The following is a 25,913-nucleotide window of genomic DNA, read 5'->3' as shown; positions in this document are numbered from 1 at the left end:
ATGGGCAGATGAGTAAGAGAGATGGGCCAGGGAGGGAATAGTTATTCAAGATCTGGGACCAGGAGTCCTATCAGTGGTATGAGGATGGCATGTGAAAATGAGATGCAATAACGATAGGGAGCCTGTCTTGATTAACAGAGAAATGAGACGGCTTGAAGGAAATTGTGCATATAGCTATGTGTGGGGTAGATTGTGTCCTGTGAAGATTGTAGATATGAGGGAGCTGAATGTGTTAATAAATGCAATGTAGAACAACATACCTATTTTCCAATAGTCTATTTTCTTTTGAAGTTTTAAGTAATGACATTCACTCATATGTTGGTCCATTCCCCAATGATTACAGAGTCTCTTAGTGTCTGTGCCACAGTGCTAGGTACTACAGGAAGGGAAAGCACGAGATACAGCAGTCAGAGACCTCCAGGGACCTACAACCTAGGAAATAAACCTGTAGTCTATGAGTGTTGGTCAACTGAGATAGAAAAGTATATTCAAAACTGCACTTATTGTCATCAGCATCATTATCATCTTTATTATTTCATAACACAGCTCCCCTCTCCCAATTATTAGGTAAATGATCTCTTTGATTTCCAAGATATATAGTACTTAGAAAATGTTGGCCTATGAAGTCTCTGTTTAATAACTGTCTTCAAAGATAAAACTGATGGGCATCTTTTGAAGGAAACAAACAGCATTATGGTTGTGTTGCCAAGTTTTAGAGGATCCATTCTGGACACCCTGGTGGCTGGCATGGTTTCAGGCTCATGATCAGGAAAGATGCACACTTCTTGTCCACAGGGACATAGGGAGAGAAATGCAAGTGCTCTTCATTTGATGGAAAACCACGAAAGCTAACAATTTGGGATCTTTCACAGATACGCAGGCCCCTGTAGTCAGAAAGCAGATGCTGTCTTCAGACTCAACTGGGCTACTTACCTTGCAAGCACAGAAAACATTATAGTAGCTAGCTTTGATGGCAGAGGAAGTGGTTACCAAGGAGATAAAATCTTGCATGCAATAAACAGAAGATTGGGAACATTTGAAGTTGAAGATCAAATTGAAGCAGCCAGGTAAGTGACTAGTAGATGAATTAAAGACCATCTGATTTTTTTTTTTTTTTAGCTTCCGTTTATATTTCAAAGGTGTAAAGTGTGAAGAATTTGGATTGTCTTGGAATCAATTTATAACCCTCATCCTTGAGGTGAATTTTTAGTGAGGGTATCATATTTAGATAAAAATCATTATCATTGTAAATTTATATGAAGTTAAAAAAAAGCATTTCTATATTGTCCTCTGTAAGTGACTCTAGAAAAGGAATCGACATATGTGCCACCACCTTCTAGGAACAGAAACTCCAATTTTATCAAACACGTAGAAAAACAGAAATGCACTCCTGAATAAACATCTAGCTAAATAAGCAAACACATCCCTTATGGTCAAGCAAAAGTAGAAGAGTGACAGCTAAGAAGTCCCAGGAATGGCTTGTACAGTCTGGGTGATGTTTACTCTTCCATTCTGGGAAAATCATAGAGCACTGTCACCATCAGTCACAGTTATAAGGGCCTTGTTAAGTATGAATTGCATCTGATTCCCGTACTCTCCAGCTACGGGACTGTTAATAGATGTGATCTGGCTTAGGAGAGATTTTAGTCATGAATGATGGTTATGACATAATAAACATTTGATGTGGGAAGTGTTTCTCCTGCGTTTTCACTGAAGCCACACAGCAGTCCTTGGAGGTTGGTGTTCTTACCACCAAGATTCAGGTGAAGAAATGGAAGTTCTTAGGTTAGGTCAGTTGCCAGGGTGAGTCACGATTTGAATCCGGGTCTCATCCCAACTCTTATATTCATTCAATTGCATTCAACTAAGTAGGAAAGTAATCTTTGAGTTTCGATCACCAACTATACAGATGTCTGGGGGAATCATAGTAAGTGGGGTGATTTAAAATACTGTTGTTTAATCATAGCCTAGGAAATACAGAAAGATCCATGAGTTATTAAATGGGTGGAGGAAAATTTGAGAAAAGGAAAAACTGACAAGAAATAAAGATCATTTATTAAGTATCCCTGAGTGGATGAAATTCTGTTATAAGGAAATTAATGATTAGCTATCTTCCTTAACAATTAAAAAAGAGAGATTTAGATAAGAGAGAAGGCAAATTTATTTAAGAGTAAGGCTGCATTTTTCAAATAATTTTTTACCTAACCAGACTGGTCTTCTGTGAGAGATAGGGAATGGTTTCCAAGACCTCTTAAATCTGACCACTTCAAAGGCTAAAATTATGGTATTAAGTATTCACAACGTACAATTCTGGTTTAAAAAGTAATGAAATGTGATGTTTTCATCCAGTGCAATACTGTTCAGCAACAACATGATAAATCTCACACCCAGGCAGTTGAATGAAAGAAGCCAGGCACAAAAGTGTACATCCTTTATATTCAATTTATAGAAAGCTTAAAACCAGGCAAAACAATCTATGGCTTAGAATTGAAATGGAAATTACTATTGATAGAAATCAGAATATTGATTGCCTTTCTACACATCCACATGCACACACATTCGGGAAAATTTTTATGGAATCCAATAAAAAATATTTCATTTTGTTCTTTTGGTAAAGGGAAAATGACAGGCGGGCCTCTGGGGTGCTAGCAATGCCCTATATCTTGATTCAGGTGGTGGTTTCAAGGATATGCTTCTTTGTAAAAGATGAGTCAAGTTGTGCATTCATGATCTGGTGTAAAACTGATGCATGCACATTGTTCTTCAATTTTAGAAAGTTTACATTGAGATGATAATGAGTTTAAACCTACTTACTTTTAATTTTTCTCTAATGCTGCTTAACTTGGGCAGCCTGAGACACATACCAATTGAAAATACAAAGTTGCTCAAAGTCATGTACTGGTTAATGCAAGGATCCCTCCCCGTTCCCCCCATACTACAAAGTTAAGAGTCTCGTTTGCTAGATTTTTTTTTTAAGTGAACAAATTGCCTTTTAACATAAGGCTAAGATTAGAAACTTGGTGCACAAAAATGTTTTGCCCATTTCTATGCCTGGATTCCATTCCTGAACCCAGTTTAGTTGCAAGAAAAAGACATTCCTTAATCTATCAAAGAAACATTGCTTTCTGTTTAAACTGTGCTGAACTAATCAACACCCAGCATAGAAGGGATTTATTTAGAGAGAGGTGTTTAAGTTCCCAGGTGGGGGGCCCGGAAACATTTCTAAGTCCTACCCAGATGTTCTCCATGCCCCTATATTTCCCCATTGCAGGGGCAGCCTCTCTCGAACTGAAAAACATCTGGAGAGGTTTAAATTCAATTATGTAAAGAAAAGTGCATCTGGGCTGCAAATTTTTATATAAAGCTGTGAAAAAAAACTGCCAGGATTTGTTTTCTGTGAAACACACACACACTCAGACAAAATTTTTACGGACTCAAACAAAAGTAAACCTTGTGCATCCAGATCTTAAGATAAAATGATAGACATTTATCTCAGGTGTTTATTTGATTGCTGAAAGTAATTCATCTTAGTTTTCGATAGAATGAATTAGAGAACAAATGGCAGTGTTTTGTATTTCTATACACAGTGCAATATTAAACCATGGACTTTTTCCATGTGTTCTAGAACATTTTCCAAAATGCAATTTGTGGACGACAAACGGATCGCAATTTGGGGCTGGGTGAGTAGTTGCTTGGCTGATGAATTTGTATGTATTCCTTAGTGAATATAACCCAGAGCAAGATAATTTATCTTTTGCATGTAAACAGTTGGAGATGAAAACCATGTCCAGATAAAATGTCTGAGATCTCTGGGCAATGGCCCACTAGACTCTCGCTACTAGCTACTAGCCAGGACTTACACATTTGTTTATCCTGCTGGAGAGAGAGGCGAGGGAGGGAGGGAGGGAACAGGAGAGGGGGAAGAGGGAGGGCTTTTCTAATGAGTCAGAGTCAGTAAAGATTTAGTATTTTTTTCTTTGAATTGATACTACCCAGTTACCAGGGCCAGCAAATTTTCTATACATTTTCCCCTACACCTAGCAAGAAAAGAGACGGGTTCTGAAAGTATAGTCTTTAGATGCTGTCCAATTAAGACCAAATTAAGCCTCATCTACCATGTTTTCTATCTCTAGAGGCACAGTATATAAAGATGTGAGAAATGTGGCTGCGACTTGCTTACCATATGTCCTTATTCCTTTACCTCCATAAAAATAACTGTTTCCTTCCTTAGTCATACGGAGGGTATGTAACCTCGATGGTCCTGGGGTCGGGGAGTGGTGTGTTCAAGTGCGGAATAGCTGTGGCACCTGTGTCCCGATGGGAATACTATGGTGAGTAATTGCCATCAAGTACAAAGAGATACTGAGTGTTGACCTTGAAATCCCAGGGATGACATCATCTCCTTTTGAGTGTCAGCATTTCTGCAGTGAATAAGCTGATTCTTCTTAGAGATACTTTGTGGTTACTGTTAATACTTTATTTATGCTATTGTGAAAGGCTGGGTGATATATCATTTATCCACTCATTTAGTTGCTTATTGACAGATCTCAAAACAGCCCCAATGCTGCATTTCTGCAGATAAAATCTTCCTTACCTGTGTTCTAATTTGAATTTGGAACTTCACATATTAGCAGAGTATGAGAAGCACATATTTCTCTTCCTTCTGGTAAAGCTGCTGAAATAAGAGAGTAGGGGCAGGGGAATTCCAGTACTGGGAGGTTTTGTTTTCTTCCACTATCTCAAGGTAGATGGCAACCATCCTAGAATAGCCTCTTCTTTTTGAGAAAAATATTACTCTATAAGGCATCACACGCATGTAAGGCTATAATTTCCAAGGGAGAGGGAGTGATCAGTGGACAATGAGGTGGAAGGGAAAAGTCTGAGGTGGTGAGGAGATAAAATGTTTTTCTATGTCTCTTCTGACCCCATCTCAAGTTCTTTATGTAGTACAAGGATAGAATCGTTGATAATGAATATGCCCATTAAATATTTTTAAGGTCCTAATCCTGAATCTGTGGAAATTCCTCTTTTAAAATCTCTCCCAGTCAAAAGAGGCCAATATAAAAAATAAATTGCTATCTTTTTGTTAAAAAAAAAAATGGAGGACAGAGGGTTGAGCCACACACTATGGATTTGTTTGCATATTCTTTTCTGCTTGATATTAATCATTCTGTTGGAGGGCATGTTTTTGGAGACCTCTGGTGGTTAATAAGATAGTAGAAACACTGTGCGTTCAGAATGGGTGATGATGAGACCTTCATTAAATGTATTGCACCAACCTAACATACAGGAACTTTCTAGATTTCTTATACATGTGTAAATTTGAAAAATTTTCTTTAAAAATACATCAGTGAAACAATACACCATGGTATTTCAAGGCATATTTCTAAAAATTTACAATGACTGCATTTGGTATTTTCATTTTAATTTCAAATTTTACACATGCAAATCTGGTCACATAAATAAGAAAGGTGTATTATGTCCTGTGACTAGCAGCACTGAAGTCTGCATCTGTTGGGGGAAAAGTTTATTTTGCCTTTAAAGCCCTCATTTTTACTCTGTCAACCCAAGTTATTAATATTTAAATGTGAAAGTTAAAAAAGATACGAGCACTTTATGAAGATCTTATTTTTTGAAGTTTATTGTCCTCTGGTTATATAAAATTACATACAGTCTGTATACATTTTAATCAAAATGATAAAATATTGCTGTTACTCTTTTGGGGGAAGATATTTTGATTTTCATAAAAATGGCATGAAGAATATATGTGGAACTTAGTGTAGTTTTCAGTCTACAATGCCAGTCATCCAAAAAATGTTAGAATGTTGTTTAAGATTGATATTTAGATGAAATATCCATTTAAAGGATTAATAAAATCACTTTTGAAATACCTGTACAATTACAGTACAATGAAATTCAAGCCATTAACCTACATATCCCAATGGCAATATATCATTCTTATACTTACTTATTTCCTGTAATCTGGTCACTTAAGGGGGCCTCTTTCAAAACAGTTATTTCAGATTTTAAAAGTTATATTGGAAGTTGACCACAGAAATTTTTCTCAGTTTGTCTTACAAATACATGTAATGTATGAGTATGATTTAATTTTTTTTTAAATACGGCAATATATGTTTGATTCTCTAAAATAACCAAACCAATTATGAAACCTATCTTTCCACCAAGTTTCTGGTTGAAAGAGCTAATGTCATAACACCAAAATTGAGGCCCTTCTGCAAAACGAGAAAAAGCTAGAAAACAAATGTTTAACTTGAATTAATTAAGGTGGAGTAGTTGTGCTGATATGGGGGTGTATGGCAAATAAATGATAACTGAATTCTTTTTTTTTCCATTATACTGAATTCCAATCTGCCAAAAGATAAAATGTGATTTAAGGAAGCAACTCATAATTGAACACCATTAGGGGTTTCCAGATGAAAAGGAGTATCACCAATGACTGCATGTTACTTATGTCCGGGACCTAAAAATTCAAGACAATTTAGGCAATACGTGTCTACCTAGTTCAGATTCTTTGAGAGGGTCAAACAACAGTGTAAGGCTCTTTACCTCTTACCACATCACATTTGGCTTTTCTGCAGGTGGATCGTTGATTGGGTTTTAGATCAACTAGTTTGACTTCCCTCCGCCCCCATCCAGGGGCTGAGTCTGGAAAGGCAAGAGTCTGAGCAGGTGTTTGGAATCAGGGTCTCTGGCTGCATTCAAAAGCCAAAGAAGAATGATCTGGAGGTGCTATTTTTGAGGGTAACACTCTGTACCTGTATGCACATTAAGACACACAAAAATGCATAAAATAACCCAATGGAAGGAAGAAAAGTTTTTATTGTATGAACTATTTTTTTTTCTTTTTCTATCACAGACTCAGTGTACACAGAACGTTACATGGGTCTCCCAACTCCAGAAGACAACCTTGACCATTACAAGGTAAGAAATGAGGACCTATATCCATTTTATGACCTATTTATAAGTGGTTTAAGAACATATTTAAGTGCATCTATTCCAGAAAAAATATGTTTTTTATTTCCAACAAAATTCTTGTTAAAAAGAAATAACACAGGTGGTTTAGAGATACTCTAATAACTTCCCCTACTATATTCTGCATAATTACAGTTTTATCGTATGCTATATAGGTCACAATATGCATTCATTTGAAAATACAAAGCTACACCAGATAATTATTTTAATTATAAAAATTTCAGTTTAGAAAACATGTCAAATTGAACATATTCCTTTCGAGCCTAGAAGACTCTAAACCTTTAGTTACATATTAAAATTTCTTATGACATCATCAGAATTAATGTGCCTGTACAAGGCTATAACTTTCATACTTATAGCTAAATATGTACAATTTTTTTGCACAAAATTTGAGTAAAGCAGGTGAAGAGTAGGTACAGTAGGGCAGTACCCTGAGAAGCTTCTGAACCCAAATTACTAAATAGCATCCAAGGCTGGCTGCCTGATGGGAGAAGCAACGGGCAGGTTGCTCAGCAGATGGGCTATAGCATTTGAAATATGATCTGGGTGCAACTGTCATTGGCAGCCTCCTTGTGCTAGTGTGGATGCCACCACAAGCCAGAACGTACGTTCTCATTGCAGCTGGAAGTGCTACCGTAAGTACTAGGGACTCTTCTAGCACTTTGACCCTTTGAAAACTTCTTTCCTGATTCTATTATTCATGTTAGTTGGGGAAAAAAAAAAAAAAACACAAACTCTATAGCTTAACAAATTACAAGGTAAATCATCTCTGATGTTTACATTTTTTAAAGTGCATTCAAAACTCTTCCCAGGACAAGTTAAAAAGAGGAAAAACAAGAAGAATAATTTAAGAACATAATTTCCCCTCATCTGGGCCATGACTATCAACATATAGGCTTCATATTAATACATTGCTCTGAGCATTATTTGTACATTTTTGTAAGAGGTCATCAATCATTACTATGGATTCTGAACCCATGTGATCAAAACACAATAAAACTCAAATAGAACTTGCAGTTTTGCAACATAAATATAAACTGTTTAATTTTACCTGTTCCTTTCTGCTTTAATTATGAGGCTTGTAGGTTTTTATTTCTTGTTTTTATTGTGTTTGTGTGTGGTATGGGTCAGTGCCTGCAATTGTGTGGGTTTTCACTGTGTTTTCCAGTCAAGATAGAAAAGTAACAATCTTTAAAGTGAGATGCACAAATCAACTATCCCTACAAAGCAGCCTATAATCAAGTTGCCCCCATTTCTGTTAATGGTCCCATCAGATATTTTGGGCTCTATTTCCCACTCTTTCTCCTCCACATCCAATGAGCTGCTTTAGACATCCTTTCCCTTCTTCACAACCACATTGTTGCCATCACGTGACCTATTTCTTTTTGTAACAATAACGTAATTCGTCTTCCCTTATCTTGTCGGTCCATACTCGTGTCCATTCCACATGGAGCTATGAGGCTAACCCCCATGCACAATTCTTTCATGGTCCCTTCTCATGTACTCAACTAAGTCCCATCCTCGCTCTTTAACCAGACATTCAAAACCCTTCTTACAACGACCCATTTTATCAGGAGTCCTTACTGTTCTCTGAATGTTTCTGGGTCTTCCATTTTTGTGCCTGTGCTCACTTTTATTCCTTTTGCCTGGAACGTCATTTCCCTTCCATCGCCATCTTTTAGGAAAATTGTACTGCCCCTTCCCCCCGTCTTCTTTTAAATCCCATGCCCTTTTCCACATTTCTCTTTTTTATTTCAAATTTTATTGTGGTGATATATACATAACATAAAATTTGCCACTTCAACCATTTTTAAGTGTATTAATTACATTCACAATGCTGTGCAACTGTTCCCACCATCTATTAACAAAATTTTTGATCACCCCAAACAGAAACTCTGGTCCTTTTAAGCAATAACTGCCCATTACCCCCGTCCTCTTAGGGGTATATCTCTTAATCTTCATTGTATTCTATCTTGGATTAATAGTTATTTTATCCTTGATTTGCCCCTCTGCAGTTTTGATAGCTACACAAGGTTTTACTCAACATTGCATTCTTTAGATTACTCAATATGAAGTGTAAACTTTAAACTTTCCTGATTCAATTTTTATAAAAACTTTTTGAGGGAAAACCTGGAAATAAAAATTGTAGTTCTCCATCATTCTGTCATTTTCAGAGTGAATTTTCATTTTTCTGAATTTTCTTGTTAATGACCCAACCAGAATGCTTAAATTTGAAAACCATCCCTCCTGTAGTACACCATATTTGCTGAGTAGCCAAATGGCTTTCTTGGATACCCCTAAACTACCAAAAGCTCCTGAAACATTAGAGTTGTACTGGCCAGGACTCTCTCTCTGGCTCTAGAACATGGTGGGTAAGAAGTCAAAAGTTCATTTTTAAAAAACCCAATCCAAAAAAATCTTTCAAAGTAGCAGCTCAAGGTCAAGTCGAACCCCTGACACCTAAGGGAGTCCATGGCACCCACCCTATTTTCACTGAAGAACATTAGCCAACAGGTTCTCAATCTACCATTTCAACTTGCATCTTATTCCCGTCCTTCCTGTAGGCTTCTCTTTCCCACACAAGACCCCCCTCTGCCCCAACTCTACCCCCCACTGCAGTGGCCATTTTCATCTCTCCCCTTAGGTGTTCACTGCGTGAGGTAGTCATGTAAATAGAAGTCACTTCCTACTGCCAATGGCAACACGCGCACATTGGGCGCACACAGTCACTCTTTCACTTCACTGCACAGATGGCACCAGAGGACTGTTTAATCCTTCCACGCCAGGAGTCGGGTTTTCTTGGCACAAAATTCATTGCTGGCAATGGACACATTAAAACTGCCAGTACCAGGGAGCTAAAGGTTCCCAATGTGTTACTCAGAATTATTTGGGAGGGTGATAGTTAAGGTGGGCAGGAGAAAGTGAGGCTAAAACATTAACCGAATTGTTGCCACCATGGTAAGTTCCTTCCTCCAAATCTGAAGAACTGAATTTAAGTGCCTATTTTTGGTGCACAGCAGGCTTCAGAATAAAGCTGCCCTCCTTTGTTTTTTAAATGAGCCTGTGCTTTTGTCTCTGGCAAGAATACATTCAAAGATTCTATTTTCCTCCAAGGCCCCAGCTGCCCCTCTGGACTCCGTCTTTTACTTTTCTTTCCCTCTTTACCAGGTTGTTTTTATTTTCTTCTCTTACTCTCCTTCCTTGTCTTCCTCCCTCTCTCCCGCTCCTCTCTGAAAAGACAAAGACAATTCCTTAGAGGTTTTCATACCCTGTGCGTTTTAGTGGGTCAGAAGGAAATATTTTGAAAACATTTAGTCCAGCTGACTGACTCTTTTCAGTACAATGAGGATGCGAATGCCTGAAGTGTTCAATACGTAAGACCCTGAGCTCCATCCATGTTCCCAGTGGGCAGGGCCTTTCAGTTAAAGAGCCATCCATACAACAATGAGACTCATAGCTTTTGGAAAATAATATAACTTTTAATAAAACTCATATGAGGAAAAGATTTATTATTATGTCATTGATGACCTAGGTTTGGAAGAATTTAGAGAAACCCACATCACCAAGAGAAGCATATCTTGCGAATTAACAGTCCTACTTAACATTTAGAAAAGGAAATTAGTAGAGAAACAACAAAAGGATGTCATGTCTAGTTGTTTGGCCTGGGTCCTGCTGAAAGCTAGACTGTACTACATTTGCTAAGGTATGTGCCTGGGGGCAGCATCTAAATGGAGGGAGGGCCCTTTCATATTCTTATATAGATCCATATAGATTAGGAGATGCTGGGACCAAGGCTTAAGCCCAGTACAGTGATTTCGTAAGACTCTTGGGAAATTGCCCATTTGCTGCCAGGTGGCAAGGCAGGAGCACTCTTAGTGGATACCAGAAACTCAAAGAGGAAGGAAGGGGTTCATTTCTCTAAAACCCCAAGGACCTAGTACCAGAAGCTCTAAGTGCATAATTGAAGTGGAGGGGTGACAGTCAGAGCTGGCGGGCAGGGTAGCTCTGTGGGAAAACCTTTTCTACAGTAAGTTCTTGGCCTACAGCAGACACAAATGGCAACAGAATCGGAGCAAAGGAATCAAACAGTGAGACAATTCCTACTCCCAATAGAAAACAAAACAAAACAAAACAAAACAAAACAAATAGCCACAGCCTGAGGAATGGGTTTCTGACTAACACTGATTAATAGTCTTTCATATGACCAATCATTGGTCTTTTTTTTAATAATAAAATTTAGTTTTATTGAGATATATTAACATACCATACAATCCTCATCCAGGGTGTACAATCAACTGTTCACAGTACCATCATATAGTCGTGCATTCATCACCCCAGTCTATTTTTGAATGTTTTCCTTACATCAGAAAGAATCAGAATAAGAATAAAAAACTAAAGTAAAAAAGAACACCCAAATCATCCCCCCCATCCCACGCTATTTTTCATTTAGTTTTTGTCCCCATTTTTCTACTCATCCAGTCATACACTGGCTAAAGGGAGTATGATCCACAAGGTTTTCACAATCACACTGTCACCCCACGTAGTCATTGGTCTTTTAAACACACCTGTAAAAATTGTTAATACGTGGTAGACTTTCTTTTATCCAGCTATTCAAAGTGCCTATTGTTCTGATTGTCCAGAAATGTATTACCTTGTTTGTGAGACAAAACATACATGCAGCATTCTTGGAGAGAAATAAGAGAGTAGGTAATAAAGCATGAACTTGAATGTGATACGTGCCCAACATGTATGAAATAGACTAGTGGTTTCCAAATTGTGATGGTGGAGCCCAGGAATTCTATAAATAGTTGGGAGCATGAAGGGAGTAGAAGTAAGTGGCCAAGAACTTAGGGTTTCACCTTTCTCTTACTTCTCTCCTACGTCAATCAGAGCATATCCAGTTTCAGGTATATAATACACTGAGTTTACATATAAAGATTTATTTGAAGAAAGGTTCTTTGGTTTAAAAAATTATAATTGCAAATAGTTTGCAAATGAGAGCAAACCATGGTAGCGCTCATTGATTAAATGCTCCCATGGCCAGACACAATTCTAAGCTCTTTACAGGGTTATCAGATTTAATTCTCCCCCAAAGCCTCTGAAAGACATGTTCCCATTATCTCTGTTTTAATGACGCGGAAACTGAGGCACAAAAATGTTACATAACATAAACAGATATTGAAGGTTGGGAAAGGGAGAGTGCTCTTATCTGAAACCATTACAAGGAGATTCAGGAGGACGGAAAGGGAAAGCAGGGATCGGTCCTCAATTGGTTACATAAGAGAAAGGGGCCAGAAGAGCATGTAGACAAATGGGTTGCAAGTAGACATGGTTTTCTGGAAATTTGTGAAGCAGGTTCAGTGAATTGAGGGATAACATGGAATAAGGACTGTGGAAAGTCGGCCAAATGGTGGCCAATAAGGCAGGACAAGAGACTGGGGAGGGGGTGGATTTATGAATATACGGAGAGAGAAGTAAAAGATCAAGGGCAAAGAAATGGGATCCAAGTCCTGAGCCTTATTGCCAAGAGAAGAGGGCAGCCTGGAACGCACAGAAGGGACTGATTTAACTTGTAGAGGAGATTTATTTTGCATTTTGCTCAAAATTTGATAGGCTTTTGGCAAGTGTATGAAACAGTCATAGATTTGGCAGTCTTCTGCTAGCAGATTTGAAATGTTCAATCCTTAAGAACTGCTGCATCGTTAGGTTATGCAAAACAGGGTGCAATTTTGTAAATATGCCATCTTGTACTGATTTGACATTTGTTCTATTATCCCAGAATATGCCAAAGGGAGAGAGACCTTCAGATTTAAGCCAAACCTTAACTTGTTTGTTGAGTGCTGATAAAATGTTGACTGCTGTGTGATCTTTAAAGAAGCCAGTGATGCTTGATGAGGCCTGAGGTAGAGCCCCCTGTCTGGGGCGGTTGGGAGCTCTTTCCTTGGCATCTCAGGGGTACAGTTGTTTGATAGATGTAAACAAGCAAAACATCTGATATAGTGGGTTGAATTCATTTTTTTTTCCTAAACATTTTCTGTGGCCTGTGTTGTGGCATTAATGGTGCTTCCCCAAATGGTGTCAGTCGATATTATTTGTGAGGCTTTCATTGCAAGTGAGGGAATGCATAGATCTAACAGGTAACCCAAGGTAATATCTCACTGAAGGGCAGGGATTGCCAATTAGTTCTGGCTGTTTGGTATTTCTACAAAAGCCTAGAAGTGACAACGGGTTGTTAGGCTGTGATGTCAAGGGACAGTCTGATATAGTGATAAGGGGCGTGGACTCAGGAGTTAGACCTTTATTCAAATCCTATTTCCACCACTTACTAGCGAGAATGACCTTGGGGAGGTCACTTAACCTCCTGGAATCTCACGTTCCTTATCTGGGTAATGGGGATAATCAGACCTACATCACAGTCACTGAAAGGGGTGAATGAGTCCCATCTGTGCCTGCCACGAGGTAAGCTTTCGAAACTTGACAGCTGCCACATTATTATACTCGAGAAGTGAATGGAACTTCTAGTTCCTAGATGGCACAGGGGGTGGCTTAAAATTTGTTATACCTTCTGTTTCTCACAGTACTTCCTTACTCTTGTCAGCTCCCTCTTTTATTTCAAAAAATACAAAGATTTATTTGTTGGAAGGTAACTGAAGAACCAGCATGATCCAACAAGCAGCTACAGATGGTTCTTCTTGGGGCTTGAAGGAAAAGCTCCTCACAGAGATGCTGTAGAATCGGCAGTGCCACTGGACCAATCCTTCCCACTTCTCTTTGCCAGAGTGTTGCTGGCAGCAGGGCTCTCCGGAAGTTTCTAGCCTCGGGAGAGTGCCAACTGCACCACCATTCACATCCTTGCCCATTTATCACTCTGAGCTTCCTTTTTAGTAGTTGGTGATAGACTATTCAGCTTCTAGCATCATAGTCATCCATTTCCTTTTTTATTTCTGTTTCCATCGATAGGCAAATGGGGATTATCCTATGGTGGTGGGTTGAAAGAACACAACCAAAGTTTTTCTGATAATTAATCTCACCTTAAGGCATGCAGGTTTTTCATTGGCTTTGAGTGTCACCTTTCATAGGTTACAGGGTACCATACCATGCACTGCCAAGGGTCTTGACTGAGAAAGCAGGGTGCTCTTCTAGTAGGCAATGATCAGTAGTTCAGAGGCAAAGTGACACAGCTGCATTTTTCCTGGGGAAAAATTGTTCTCTGCAGCCTGAGAGCCTTTGAGAGGGCTGCCTGTCTTCCTTTCAGAGAGGTCCCTCCTAAGGCTTCTCCCAGGGAGCAGGGGGAAGTGTGCATTTGAAATGGCACACTCATCTTGCCATTGCAGGGAAAGCTTTTGTTTTATTTTTCTCTTGCTGCATTAAAGTATTTGTCTTTCTTTCTTTGTAGTGTAATATTGTTAATGTAAAACAATTTGCATCATGACACTTTTATCACAGTTTTCGTCTTTTTCTCAGTATGTTGCATTTCTCACCATGTCTAGTTCATCACAGCTACAGTGTGTACATCACAACATTTATCTTAGGCTCAGGGTTTTACTTGTTTATAAAAATTGTCTTCTTTCAGCCTGTATTCACTCCATTTAAGAAAAAAAAAAGGCAGCCAGAAACTGTTTTGGTCCAAACTCCAGTAGTTATCACTTTCCTTGCTAACTGTCCTGTGTATTTTTTATGTCTCCTAACTCTTACTCTGTGTTTCAATGACATTTCTCAGTTTCATGGCTCGGGGAGATGTAGGAGCAGCTTTTGCTGCCCGAGCTGCCAAGCAAAAAAGGACCATGAAGCTTTGGGAGGTGAGGTGAGGTGGCACAGCAGTATATTTGGGTCAGGTCTGGGTGTTACAGTTGAATATTTCCCACAAGGAAAGGGCTAGGAGTAGTATGGGGAGACCCAAGGTGAGAGGGAAGTGTGGTGCAGCCAGCACAGGCTTAGAGCATGACAAGCAGAAAGGAGCAGTAAGGAGGACGCTAACGCTGTGTCCTACTGTCAGTGTCCAAGCCTCAGCTCCTTCTCCAGCTTTGAATGCTGTGGGACACTGTCTTTGGGGAGATTTATGTTGACCCTTTCTTCTCTAATGGGCAGAGATTTGTTCAGGTGGTTCTATTGCTGCGTTAGGCTACACATCACCTGCACAGGCCAAAAACCGATCCTTCCCAAATCTTACTCAGAGCTGTGCAGACCAGTCTCTTTCAATTAATTCAGTCTAAGGAGGCATGTGGTCTCAGGAGCCAAAAGATAGCCGGTGCATTTGTTTCCTTCAAATTCCAGAACAACTATTTAAAATTTTATTTCAGCCTGTTTCTTTGCTGAAAGAATACAGCATGAGCAGCTTGGATTTTAGTTAGAGATGCAAGGCAGCATAGGAGGCAAAAGGGGGTTTGCAGTCAGAGTCTGTGTCCAGCTCTGACACTTCCCACAGCTTTAACCTGGTGTGAGTTACTCACCGTCTGAATTTTGGCGTCTCCATCTATAAGACAGGATTAGCATGTACCTAACTCACAGGCATGTTGTGAGGATTAAGTGGAATAATGATTTTATAAATCCTTTATGGTGCTTAGCATAGTGATTGACACAGCATAAACATTCAAATATTAGTTATTATTATTATAGTATGGTATATGGGTTGAAAGTGGGCAAAACACATTGTCTTAAATTTCAGAATGAGAGTATTTTATTCCATCTACCCCAGCTGTTCCCACTTGCCTCTGCAAAACTGGGACTGAATACAGTAGATGGTACAAGACCAGCACTTAATAATTTCTTTCATTTGTTTATTTAATTGATATATATTTAGCACTGTGTTTGATGCTAAGAACGGAGCAATGAACAATGGAAACAGGTCGCTTTTCTCATAGAGCTTATGATTTAGTGGGGGATGTAACAAATAAATATTGACTAGCTGAAAAAAAATGAATGAATGAGGGGATGGATGGGTGGGTAGATTTTTACATATATGGGTTATCTTACCAGTTAAAACTTTCTTAAAGATAAAGTAAATAGGAATATAATGTTTATTCAGACAGTTCATGATGGGTAAATTCTCAATTTGGATCAGAAATGCAGTATGGTCAGGATGAGTGGGAACCAGCTTGCACGTGTGGGAGAGCATTTACTTGATGCTTTCCAGGCCAAGGTAACTTTGGGAGCCTCAGTCAACTGAAATATTTTGAGTGACTCTGTCCTGAAAGTTGTAGACAGAATGTCTCTTCTCCAGACAAACATGGTGTCACAATATTCAGCATCAGTTTTAACCTCAAACAAAAGAAAAGAAAATGCTTGTGCCATGTCTCTTGATTCCTATTTCACTGAGAGAGTAAGAGGAGTTATTCTTATTCTCATTTTACAGAAAACAAGGCTCAGAGTGTCACACGCTCACTGATGTGGAAGCTGGGGACCTCGGTCCCACCCCCTTCTTGCCGGCCCACCAGGGCTCCCATGAAAAATCTTCAATTGGTGTTAGCTACAAAAATATCTGTAAATTACAAACTCTGACTTTCAAAAAGTTGACTTTGATTCATAAACAAACTGCAGGACTAGCTGGTTGATTTTAAATCCGTATAAGTGAAACCCTGCCCAACCTATACCAATTCAATACAAGCAGACTTTTGCCCATCCTGTTGCAAAAACACCACACTGTCTATGAGACATTAGCTACTTTCATCCCAAAACTTTGAAAAAATTCCAAATTAAGATCAGATAACCAGTTCTATGCTTTCAAAGGCTTTTTCCATCTAAGACCCCTGGACCTCATTCTAAGATACCATACCTGACACAGGCCATGGAGCAGTCTTCAAAAAGCTGACTTCCCAGTTTTTTAGCCTTTCCCTATCCGCTTTGGGAACGACTTGGTCCAATAGCAGCATTTCCCCCAACATAGAACGAAACAGACAACAACAAACCTACTGCTTTTGCGATACCATCCTTGATCTTTTTCACCCTTTTCCCCTCCCATATGTTACTTTGCTTAGGTTTTAAACATCTGTTCCGAAAGAGGTAATATTTACTTTTCATTCAGAGCCTAGCAATGTGGACCAAAGTTCACATGACATATTGCAGAGTATGTTTAGTTGCAAATGCTATGTACAGGCTCTTTGAAATGTAGCATGTATGGCACCATGTGACACACGGTTGCCATGGCAATACACTTTTTGGCTGAACTACAGCATAAGCCCATGGAACATACATTGCTAATATGAGACTATGCCCTGTGCTAATGCATAGAACCCAGCCAATCTGGGATCTGGGACTGAAGGGGTTTTTGCATGCAGCCTGGGTGGCAGGTGCCCACTTCCTGCATGTGCAGGGAAGACGTGGCACCCTTCCTTTCCAGCCCTGTCTCCCAGGCACAGGGCATGCCGCGCATTCTGCCATGCATGGAGACAGCATTTGCTTGAATATCGGTTTGCTATATTTTGTATCAAAGGGGGCCCCAGCTGAAAACATTTTATTTTGTAAACTGAAGTGAAAAATCAGTTTATGGCAGATCCTTTTTTGAATAATGACATTCTTTTTCCCAATTCCAGAATTCAACAGTCATGAGCAGAGCTGAAAATTTTAAACAAGTTGAGTACCTCCTTATTCATGGAACAGCAGATGGTGAGTTTCAGTTAATTAGACTTTTTAGTATCACAGACAGGTTTGCAATTTCACTACTGACAAAACAAAAGCATGAGGGGCAAGACTGTTACATTTACTTCAATAAAACAGTGTTGCTTTCCACAACTCACTTGTCTTGGGCTAAATGGGATGCTGAGTCCTAGAACTTCAGACAGTCCCTTTCTTCTGGTGCTTTTCTCATCCTTTGGTATTGGAAAACTGAAGCAGCTATTAGTTACTTTACATTTCCTTTCTCTCCCTGCAGATAACGTTCACTTTCAGCAGTCAGCTCAGATCTCCAAAGCCCTGGTGGATGCTGGCGTTGATTTCCAGGCAATGGTATAGCAAAACTTTGTGCCAAGGGGAGGGAAGTTGCTGATGAGGCTCTGGTTCCCTTTCTCTGGGCTCCTTGTCCTCAGAGAGGTCCCAGGAGATGGAAAGAAAAGGGTTTTTATTTTTCCAGCTCAAAGTCGGAGACGGGATATCCTTGAGCCACATACAGAGTAATATTCAATAATGTTAGAGAGTTTGGAGTTAAGAAGTATAATATTGCATATCCTAGGAGTGTCAAAACACTGCTCTTCTATCCATGTGATTGTTCAGTCTTTCCTTTGCCTATTTTGATTCCAAAATAATCACTTATTCAGTATATGTGTGGCAGAGTAATTCTCAAGTGAAACCAGCATGATAATAGCTCAGCTCAAATATGAAAATCCATTTCTGTCTAGGATGTATTACTAGCCATTCTAACAACAGAGGGACATTAATAATCAGCATGCTTCAGCTTTTGCAATTGCCATGTTATCTTTTGTTGAACAACCACAGGCAATAAACAATTAGACTTGTTTTATAAAGTCAGAAATGGCTAGAGCTGTTGTTGCCTATCCAGACTGACGTTTCTGGGTATTAAGTCAAATTCATTTTCTGCACCAGAGCTTTCCAGAGAAAAGGTGTGTGCTAGCATGTGTGTGCATGCTACACTAAACATTTTTTGTGTAAAATGCAATTTTCTTTGTGTTAGCCAGAAAAGCCTGCTTTCCCCCCATGGTCTTCTAACACACATGCTTTGCTCTGTGCTCAGTCCAAATGCTGCCCACTATGTAGGAGTGGAACAATAATTTGGATACTGAGAAAAACTGGACCAGGTTCTTCTAAGAGATTGAGGTTTATTTTTCCCCTATTCAAAGAAAAGACATGGTACTTTAAGCAATTTTTTTTTTAAAGTTTAGTTATGTCTCCATAATATATATTTACCTATCATGACTTTCCACTTCTTTAATATAATATGAATTGATAAATTTTTGCCTCAGGTCATAAGTGCTTTCTACATCCCTGTCAGAATATGCCATATAAAGAACAAAAACAAAACAAAAACTGCCAATGAAAAATCTAAGTGTTCAAAGTTATGCACTTGACTTCATTTATGTAAAACGTATGTAAACATGTACATAAATATGTTTAATATTGAAGTAGATTTTTCCAGTTCCTTAGTGACATATATAGGAAAGTTTGCTTTTAAAAACTCATTTATTTTAATAACAATTTATCTTACTACAGTGTAGAAGAAATTTGAAACTTGATAACACAATTATAACAAGTGGGCACAATGGTGTCTTTGAGATAAATTTTAAAATGGATTTGGGTGTTTACATTAGCATTTACATATCCCTAAAGCACCGTGCAGTGAAGCCGAATTCACAGTGAGTTCTCTTAGCACCTGCAAGGGAGGGTCAGGGACTCCTGCAGGACACAACAAAACGCCTTGGGAAAGCTCTGGGGGAAATCAGATGCCTCTTGATCACGTTTCAGTTTGTAAACTCTTTCAGGAAGTAAAACACCCTGTTTTATACCACACTGCTCCTGTGGGTTCATATGACTTGATTTTTTAAAACGCTGAATTCCTAATTCTGATCTTTTTCTTCTCTCCCTAGTGGTACACTGATGAAGACCATGGAATTGCCAGCAGCACAGCACACCAACACATATACACCCACATGAGCCACTTCATAAAGCAATGCTTCTCTCTGCCTTAGCACCTCCAGACAGCATGCCATTTAAGGCTTATTAAAAGTCATTTTTGTTCTCATTATCTCAAAACCACCCTGTCAAGATGATGATCTCAAAGAACATGCACTCAAATCAAGAAATTTATGGTAACTTTTGTTCCCAGATTTTTAGCTATAACCCTAAGTAGGGGCTTCTGTCCTCACAAAAGATTATTGCTTTAAAGAAGTTTGAATTGTTCAGTCTGGTTTTGTTTATCATTTAAAATCATTTTCACGTCAGCTGCTGAAATAACATCAACAAAAAAAATACGAATTATTTTTATGTGAGCTTTGCATAGGTTGTCTGGACAGCATTTTCTTTCTCTCTAACTAGCCTAGTCCAAATCTTGTTCTCTTCTTTAAAGGGATGGCATAATGTGGGCAGTGATGTCACTGAGGCAGGAGCAAGAAAAGGTAGGGATAGAGAAAGCAGATAGGATATCAGCCTGACCAGACTACTGCCAGCACCTGTTAGAGAAGAGCTTCTTATAGCCAGACTGGCAAAGTTTTCTGAGAAACACTGTTCAAACCACCTCAGGAAATCATACATGCAAAGCACTGACTTCTGAGTAAAACCACAGCACTTGAACAGACTCCAAGGAAATGCAAGGGAAACTGCCAACAATGCAAGGCCCCCAGGTGTCAGTTACGGCTATAGGTGCTACAAAAACACAGCAAAGGTGATGAGAAAGCATTTCAAATGTGTTTTTAAAAAAGACTGATGTTTCCTAATGAATAGGCAGCTTGAACTGCGATGTGAACACATCAGCTTAGCCTGTTAAAAGATGAAAATATTTGTATCGCAACTCCTAACTTGAAGTTCTTGCATCAATTTTTCTTATCTCATTTCTTTGAGCATCTTAATTAAAAGAGTATTTTAACTTCCTTGGACTCATTTCACAAAACTGAAAAGAAACTAGAATGCTATGTATTATTATCCCAATTTTACATACTGTGGAATTTCCCTTGGTCATTTAATAAATGTGCCTTCAGTTTTTCAGAAGTAATGAGTTGTGTCTTGAATCAGACCTAAACCACACTGGCATGTGGACATGTTTATCTAGAAAGGCTTTTGTTTTTTTTGTTAGCTATCCCAAACTACCTTTTAAACATGGAGGGAATTCAGCTTTTGTAAAAACTTGATAATAAAAATGTGTTAAATTAAGTAGTCTGTAGTGTTTTTGTCTAATATATACACAATTTCTGTATCAAAAATGCATATAGCTTTTGAGAAATTAAAATAATCTTAATTATTTATGTAATTTATAATTATATTCTAGGGAACTATGATGAGGCTCATATTACAAGAACAAATAATATCAACAATATCAGCTTCGTATCTGTGATGGCTCAGTAAAAGTAAAAAAAAAAAAAAAGTCAAGACAATCATTTAAGTGTTTGACTATGTTTTGCTGACATAACTATAATAATGATTGTGATAGACCTAAACATAGAAAGCATAGATATCAGGTCCTCGAATTGACCTATCAAAACAATGTCTAAATAACTGAGGAAACAATTTTTTATTTCAATTATTGCCTAATGGCCACATTTAAAAAAAAAATGAGTTTACTAATTTAAATTTAGTTTCAGACCATTTTCTAGACAAAGTAATCTTAGGTGAGCTACCACATAAAAAGCTAAAATGGAAGATATGGAAAAATTTATCAATTCAACAATAAGACTCTTGAGTCTTGCAAAGAAATGGACAGAGGACTGTGAAATTCAGCTCCAACTTTACTCCTAAAATAAGTCTTAATAAGTCCCAAATACCCTTCATCCACTGGAATCATAAACTGACCTTTAAATCTGTAGAGCTCTTATATTCTATATCTTAATAGAATTCAGTCATCTTGAGTAACCTGACCAGTCTTTGCAGGGTTGTATATACAGAAACAGTAGGTCTATGTTGTATGTTCACATCCTGGACTACATTTATAGTCATAAAAGCAAATTAAATGGAAATTCTCCTCTTATCTTAACTTGAAACCGGATATTGTACAATATCAAAACTATAGTCCTAGACACGAATTCATTGCTCCTTTAGTTTCTAAACATACCAAATATTTTCTCTGGAGCCCAGAGATAATTAAGGAAAAAAACACAAAACAGTACATATATTATGGGCAATGGGGGTTGCAAATGGTAGGAATGTGATTGAAGTTAAAGCAGTCCTCATTTGACCCTCATAGCAAAAGATTTATTCTCCAACAAGAGTTTTAAACTTCCCAGAAAAGGGAGATAAAGAAATTAACAAATTAATTAGAGATGGACTTAATTTGAGGCTGAAAATGAAACACACAGGAACTAATCATACCACTAATCATACCAGATGTGCAGACTTGTCTGCCATCGAAAGCTGCAGCCTCTGTGGGAATGTAGATGGCTAGAACTCCTTTCATAAATGACCTGACAGAGTGCACCCAGCACCTGGGTGCAAATATGAAAGGAAAGGAGAAATGGTTTACATCTTTTCTGTGGATACAAGTTTTGCTTTTTAGGTTGCAATTGAGATATTTAGGAAGTCATTTTAAATTTCTTTTTGAAAATTTTTTTGTTGGAAACATTGCCAAAAATGATTACATACCTCTGTGCTTTCTTAAATAGCAGGCACAGAACATAATTCAACCCCTCCTTGCCAACTCAGGGCTACTACCATAAAGATCAATTACCACATTAGGCTGTTTGTCATTATGGATATTTTCTCTTTCCTTTCTCATTCACAGGTGTCACTGAGGCTACCAGTTCCACCTCTTGGCATTTGCTGCTTTTGCTCCAATAATTCCAATTTATAAGACTACTAGATTTGTACATTAAAGGTTCAATAAGCTCTAAAGGAAAACCATACTAAAATATAAGAACGGCTTTTTTTTCTAGAGTAAAGTAAAAGAATTTTATTGTGTCAACTTTATGACAGTTATTTCAGCGGTGTCTGAGAACCTTTCTGCATATGCCCTTGGATATCTGGAGTGTGTATTCAGGATTTCTGAGGATTACAGATGATTGGGAATGAGAGACAAATAGTAGTAATGAAGCATGACATCACCACCCAGTAAGAAAAACTTGGTATTAAGAAGACCAGCATCATGCTCTATCACCTTTCCACATTTTTCTCTGACAATGTTAACATTTAAGCCCCATAAATGGAATTAATAGAAAGAATTAATTTGCCTACTGCTTGTTGAAAAGAGCATCTTTCTGTTGCATACAGGCTTTAAGCTTTAACAAACTCAACCAACATTCTTACTCTAGTCTTTCATCTGAACCATCACTCCAAGTTTGCCAAATTATTTAAAAAGCATGTGTGTGATGAGAAGTGTGACCCACCAAACAACCCAAACCCCTAATTATTTCTTTGAGCTTCTCCTATCTAAAGTCATGATATTTGTGTTTCATGAGCAAGATGGCATTTCATCGAGTATGTCTGTTTCTCAATGTTAGCAAAGCTAACATATGGAGAAGAAATATTGCTCATCTTCACCGGACTTGGGGGACGTGATCCAGATTGATGATCCTGGGAAGGAGTCAGGGGTGGGTCACATCTCACCTACTGAGGAGACACAGGGCACAGGGGTTGACAGACAGACCAGGGTCAGCATCTCAGCAGCACAACCCACCAGTGGAAAACATTTTAAAGAATGTTACTTCACCCTTTTGAATTCCCCTTCTCTCCCATCTCCTAATGTAAAAAAAGTACAAAAACACCTACCTCATGGAATTGTGGCATTGCTGAGAAGATGCACATATATACAATGCCTGGCATTGTATATTTCCTCCTCCTCTCCACAGCTATGGAGCCTCTTCTGCCTTGATGACTCCAGAGATTGCACAGGTTCTTGCCTTAGGCGTCTGTGTCCTCAGACGTTGGGTACCTGAAGGTGCCCAATAAATATTTTCTTTTGTTCCAACACTGACATGTCAGTGATAACCTTTTTTTTTTTTAGATCTTTAATCATCCGTAATAAACTGAGTAACTGAGTGGCAGTGTCTTCTGATGTGTTTTATTTATGACTTTGTCCACAGCCTTTGATGTTGGGATAGAGAGAAGAGCACAGAACTAGGCTCTGGAGAATTACAAAGGGAGGGTAAAGCACCATTCCTGCCTTCAAGGAGCTTATAAATAAATGGAGGAAATAGGTCACATGGGAGAAACCTACGACTATAAACACACCAGAAGGCAACAGTACCTAGATGCAAAGTTAAGTACATAGTCAGAATGGATGGGATGGGTAGGATTGAGGGTAGGCAGGTGGAAAGTGGTTTCTGGACTCAGATGAGCCAATTAGTAGCTGAATTTTGTGTTACACTTAGATTTCTTTAATAATCTCAGGTCTACAATGATATCCTGCTTTTCAGAACATTCATCTAATACAAATGAAAACATATATATCCATATAAACAGAAATGCTCTACATTAAAAAAAAAAAAAAGGCTACTCAAGTCTGGAGTTACTTGTTAAGTGCCCAAGGAGATGCTTGAACCTGTTTGATTTCAATCATAATAGAAGTTTATAGAACACTCATGGAGTTTGGTTTGATCATCTGAGCACCATCCTCGGAGCAGTGATGATGGGCACTTTAAATCCCTAAGGAAATGATTTCACTCTTTCTCCAATATATTCTCTGCTGTGCTGTCACTACATGTCTGCATTACTCAAAACTCTACATGGATAAAGTTCAGTTGCCCTAGTATAGAATTTAACACCATTTATACTCTGTCTCCAACTTCTGCTTCTACTTTTTCTTGCAGGTCTCTACTACCCTCCTAACACTCCATCCATCATATTGGGCTATTTGCTGCATTCCAAATATGCCATACACCAAGCAAGTACATCAGGCTCCAGTAATGCTAACACACCATTACTGTTCAGTTTCATCTTTACTTCAATACTGACATGTCTTTGAGAATCTTTACAGTTCCTGGAGTAGGTTTCCCTTCCCATTTCCATCCTAATTCATAGGCTATTTCTTCTATAAAGTTGACCCCAAAATCTATAAAGTCAATCACCATTCCAATCATGCCATTACCTCAGTACCCATCACATTATATTAGAGTTATGTATCTACTCCCCACCTCCTCAGAAGCAAGGACCATGGTCCTAGTTTCAAAATCTCAGCACAAAAGGTAGAGAGCCCACTACACCAACAGGAACTAAATTAGAGAGATAGTTGTGTCGGTGAGCTGTAGCTTTCTGTAGAGAACACCTAAACAGAGCTACAAAATAAAGTACTACCAATAATATCTGAATACTGGGCTTCTTCAAGGGAACTGACTACAACTGTCTTCTCAAAGTAGATATTCATAGAATCCTCATTTTATCCAAATTACTCTCATTAAACTTTCAAATGGTTGAAATTTCATTTCACTTCATTGTCTGAATATATAAGATAGATATATTACAAAAATTGGAGAGCAATCTTGCAGTGATGGCAAAAGAGGAAGTGACCAGGAGCAAAAAGGCTAAGGTTAAACAGAAACAGAAGTAGATCAGAGCAGATAGGAATCTGAGTAAGACACACTTTTAAGACTCAAGAAAAATCCTGAAAAATCTAAGGATCATGTTGAAATACATTTTGCTTGTGAATCATCAGTGGAGAGTTTCTATCAGAATATGGCTCTTTCACCATATTATACCATTATACTATTCTTTACCATAAATTACACCAAGGAAACATTCAGACTGTATTAGGGAAAACTTCTGCATAGTGAAGGCTATTAAATGGCAGCAATTATAAAGTAAACCAATACAACCTCAGCCACTTCTCCAGCTGGTTCACTAATTAATAGAAAAATACTAACCAATATGTGAAGAGTTCTGAATGCAATTATCTTCCCAACCTATTGCCAGATGGCTCCAAAAGAACAATGGTCCCACCTGACCTATTGCAACAAACAAGGAAGACAAACTTTAGAAATGTTTTTCTCCTGAGGAATAAAACCTGAAGTCTAAGGAGTCCTAATAATGGGAGAATCCAAGTTAATGAACTTGAAGGCTTTTACCAGCAAGGCGCAATGTCATTTGCACCCAGGTCACTGCTCTCTGTGAAAAAGACAAAATGCCTTATGTAGCTCTAATAATTTTCTGTTCATAAAAGTTCAAGTTGTTTGATCTTGAAATGTCTGCATCCCCAAGTTTTCTTAACTTCGGGGATGTCTAAAGTTAAGTATTATATTCAAACGATCAAAGTCTTCTACACTGCTTTACTGATTAATGTCAGGGGATAAAAAAAGACAAGACACTTTGCATCACAATTTAAAATGTGCAAGGAAGTT

The 25,913-nt window shown here is 38.3% G+C and overlaps 1 protein-coding gene across 2 annotated transcripts in view; it reads left to right on the top strand.

Moving 5' to 3' along the window:
* Positions 1-20,805, top strand: part of DPP4 (dipeptidyl peptidase 4) — a 91,816-nt gene extending 71,011 nt beyond the window's left edge. Inside the window, exons 20-26 of one of the 2 annotated variants that reach the window (XM_037848901.1) lie at positions 873-1,067; positions 3,626-3,680; positions 4,232-4,331; positions 6,878-6,942; positions 17,523-17,595; positions 17,861-17,934; positions 19,527-20,805. In XM_037848901.1, the coding sequence (XP_037704829.1) occupies positions 873-1,067; positions 3,626-3,680; positions 4,232-4,331; positions 6,878-6,942; positions 17,523-17,595; positions 17,861-17,934; positions 19,527-19,628 (664 nt within the window). In that variant the 3' untranslated portion in view covers positions 19,629-20,805. The remainder of the gene's footprint in view (positions 1-872; positions 1,068-3,625; positions 3,681-4,231; positions 4,332-6,877; positions 6,943-17,522; positions 17,596-17,860; positions 17,935-19,526) is intronic. The other variant, XM_037848902.1, reaches the window with a different exon arrangement.
* Positions 20,806-25,913: the final 5,108 nt, after the last annotated feature.

This window comes from Choloepus didactylus, chromosome 9 (assembly GCF_015220235.1).
Source record: "Choloepus didactylus isolate mChoDid1 chromosome 9, mChoDid1.pri, whole genome shotgun sequence".
NCBI lineage: Eukaryota > Metazoa > Chordata > Mammalia > Pilosa > Megalonychidae > Choloepus > Choloepus didactylus.
Note: the sequence above shows the minus strand (reverse complement) of the source record. Positions and strands in the feature narration are given on the sequence as shown.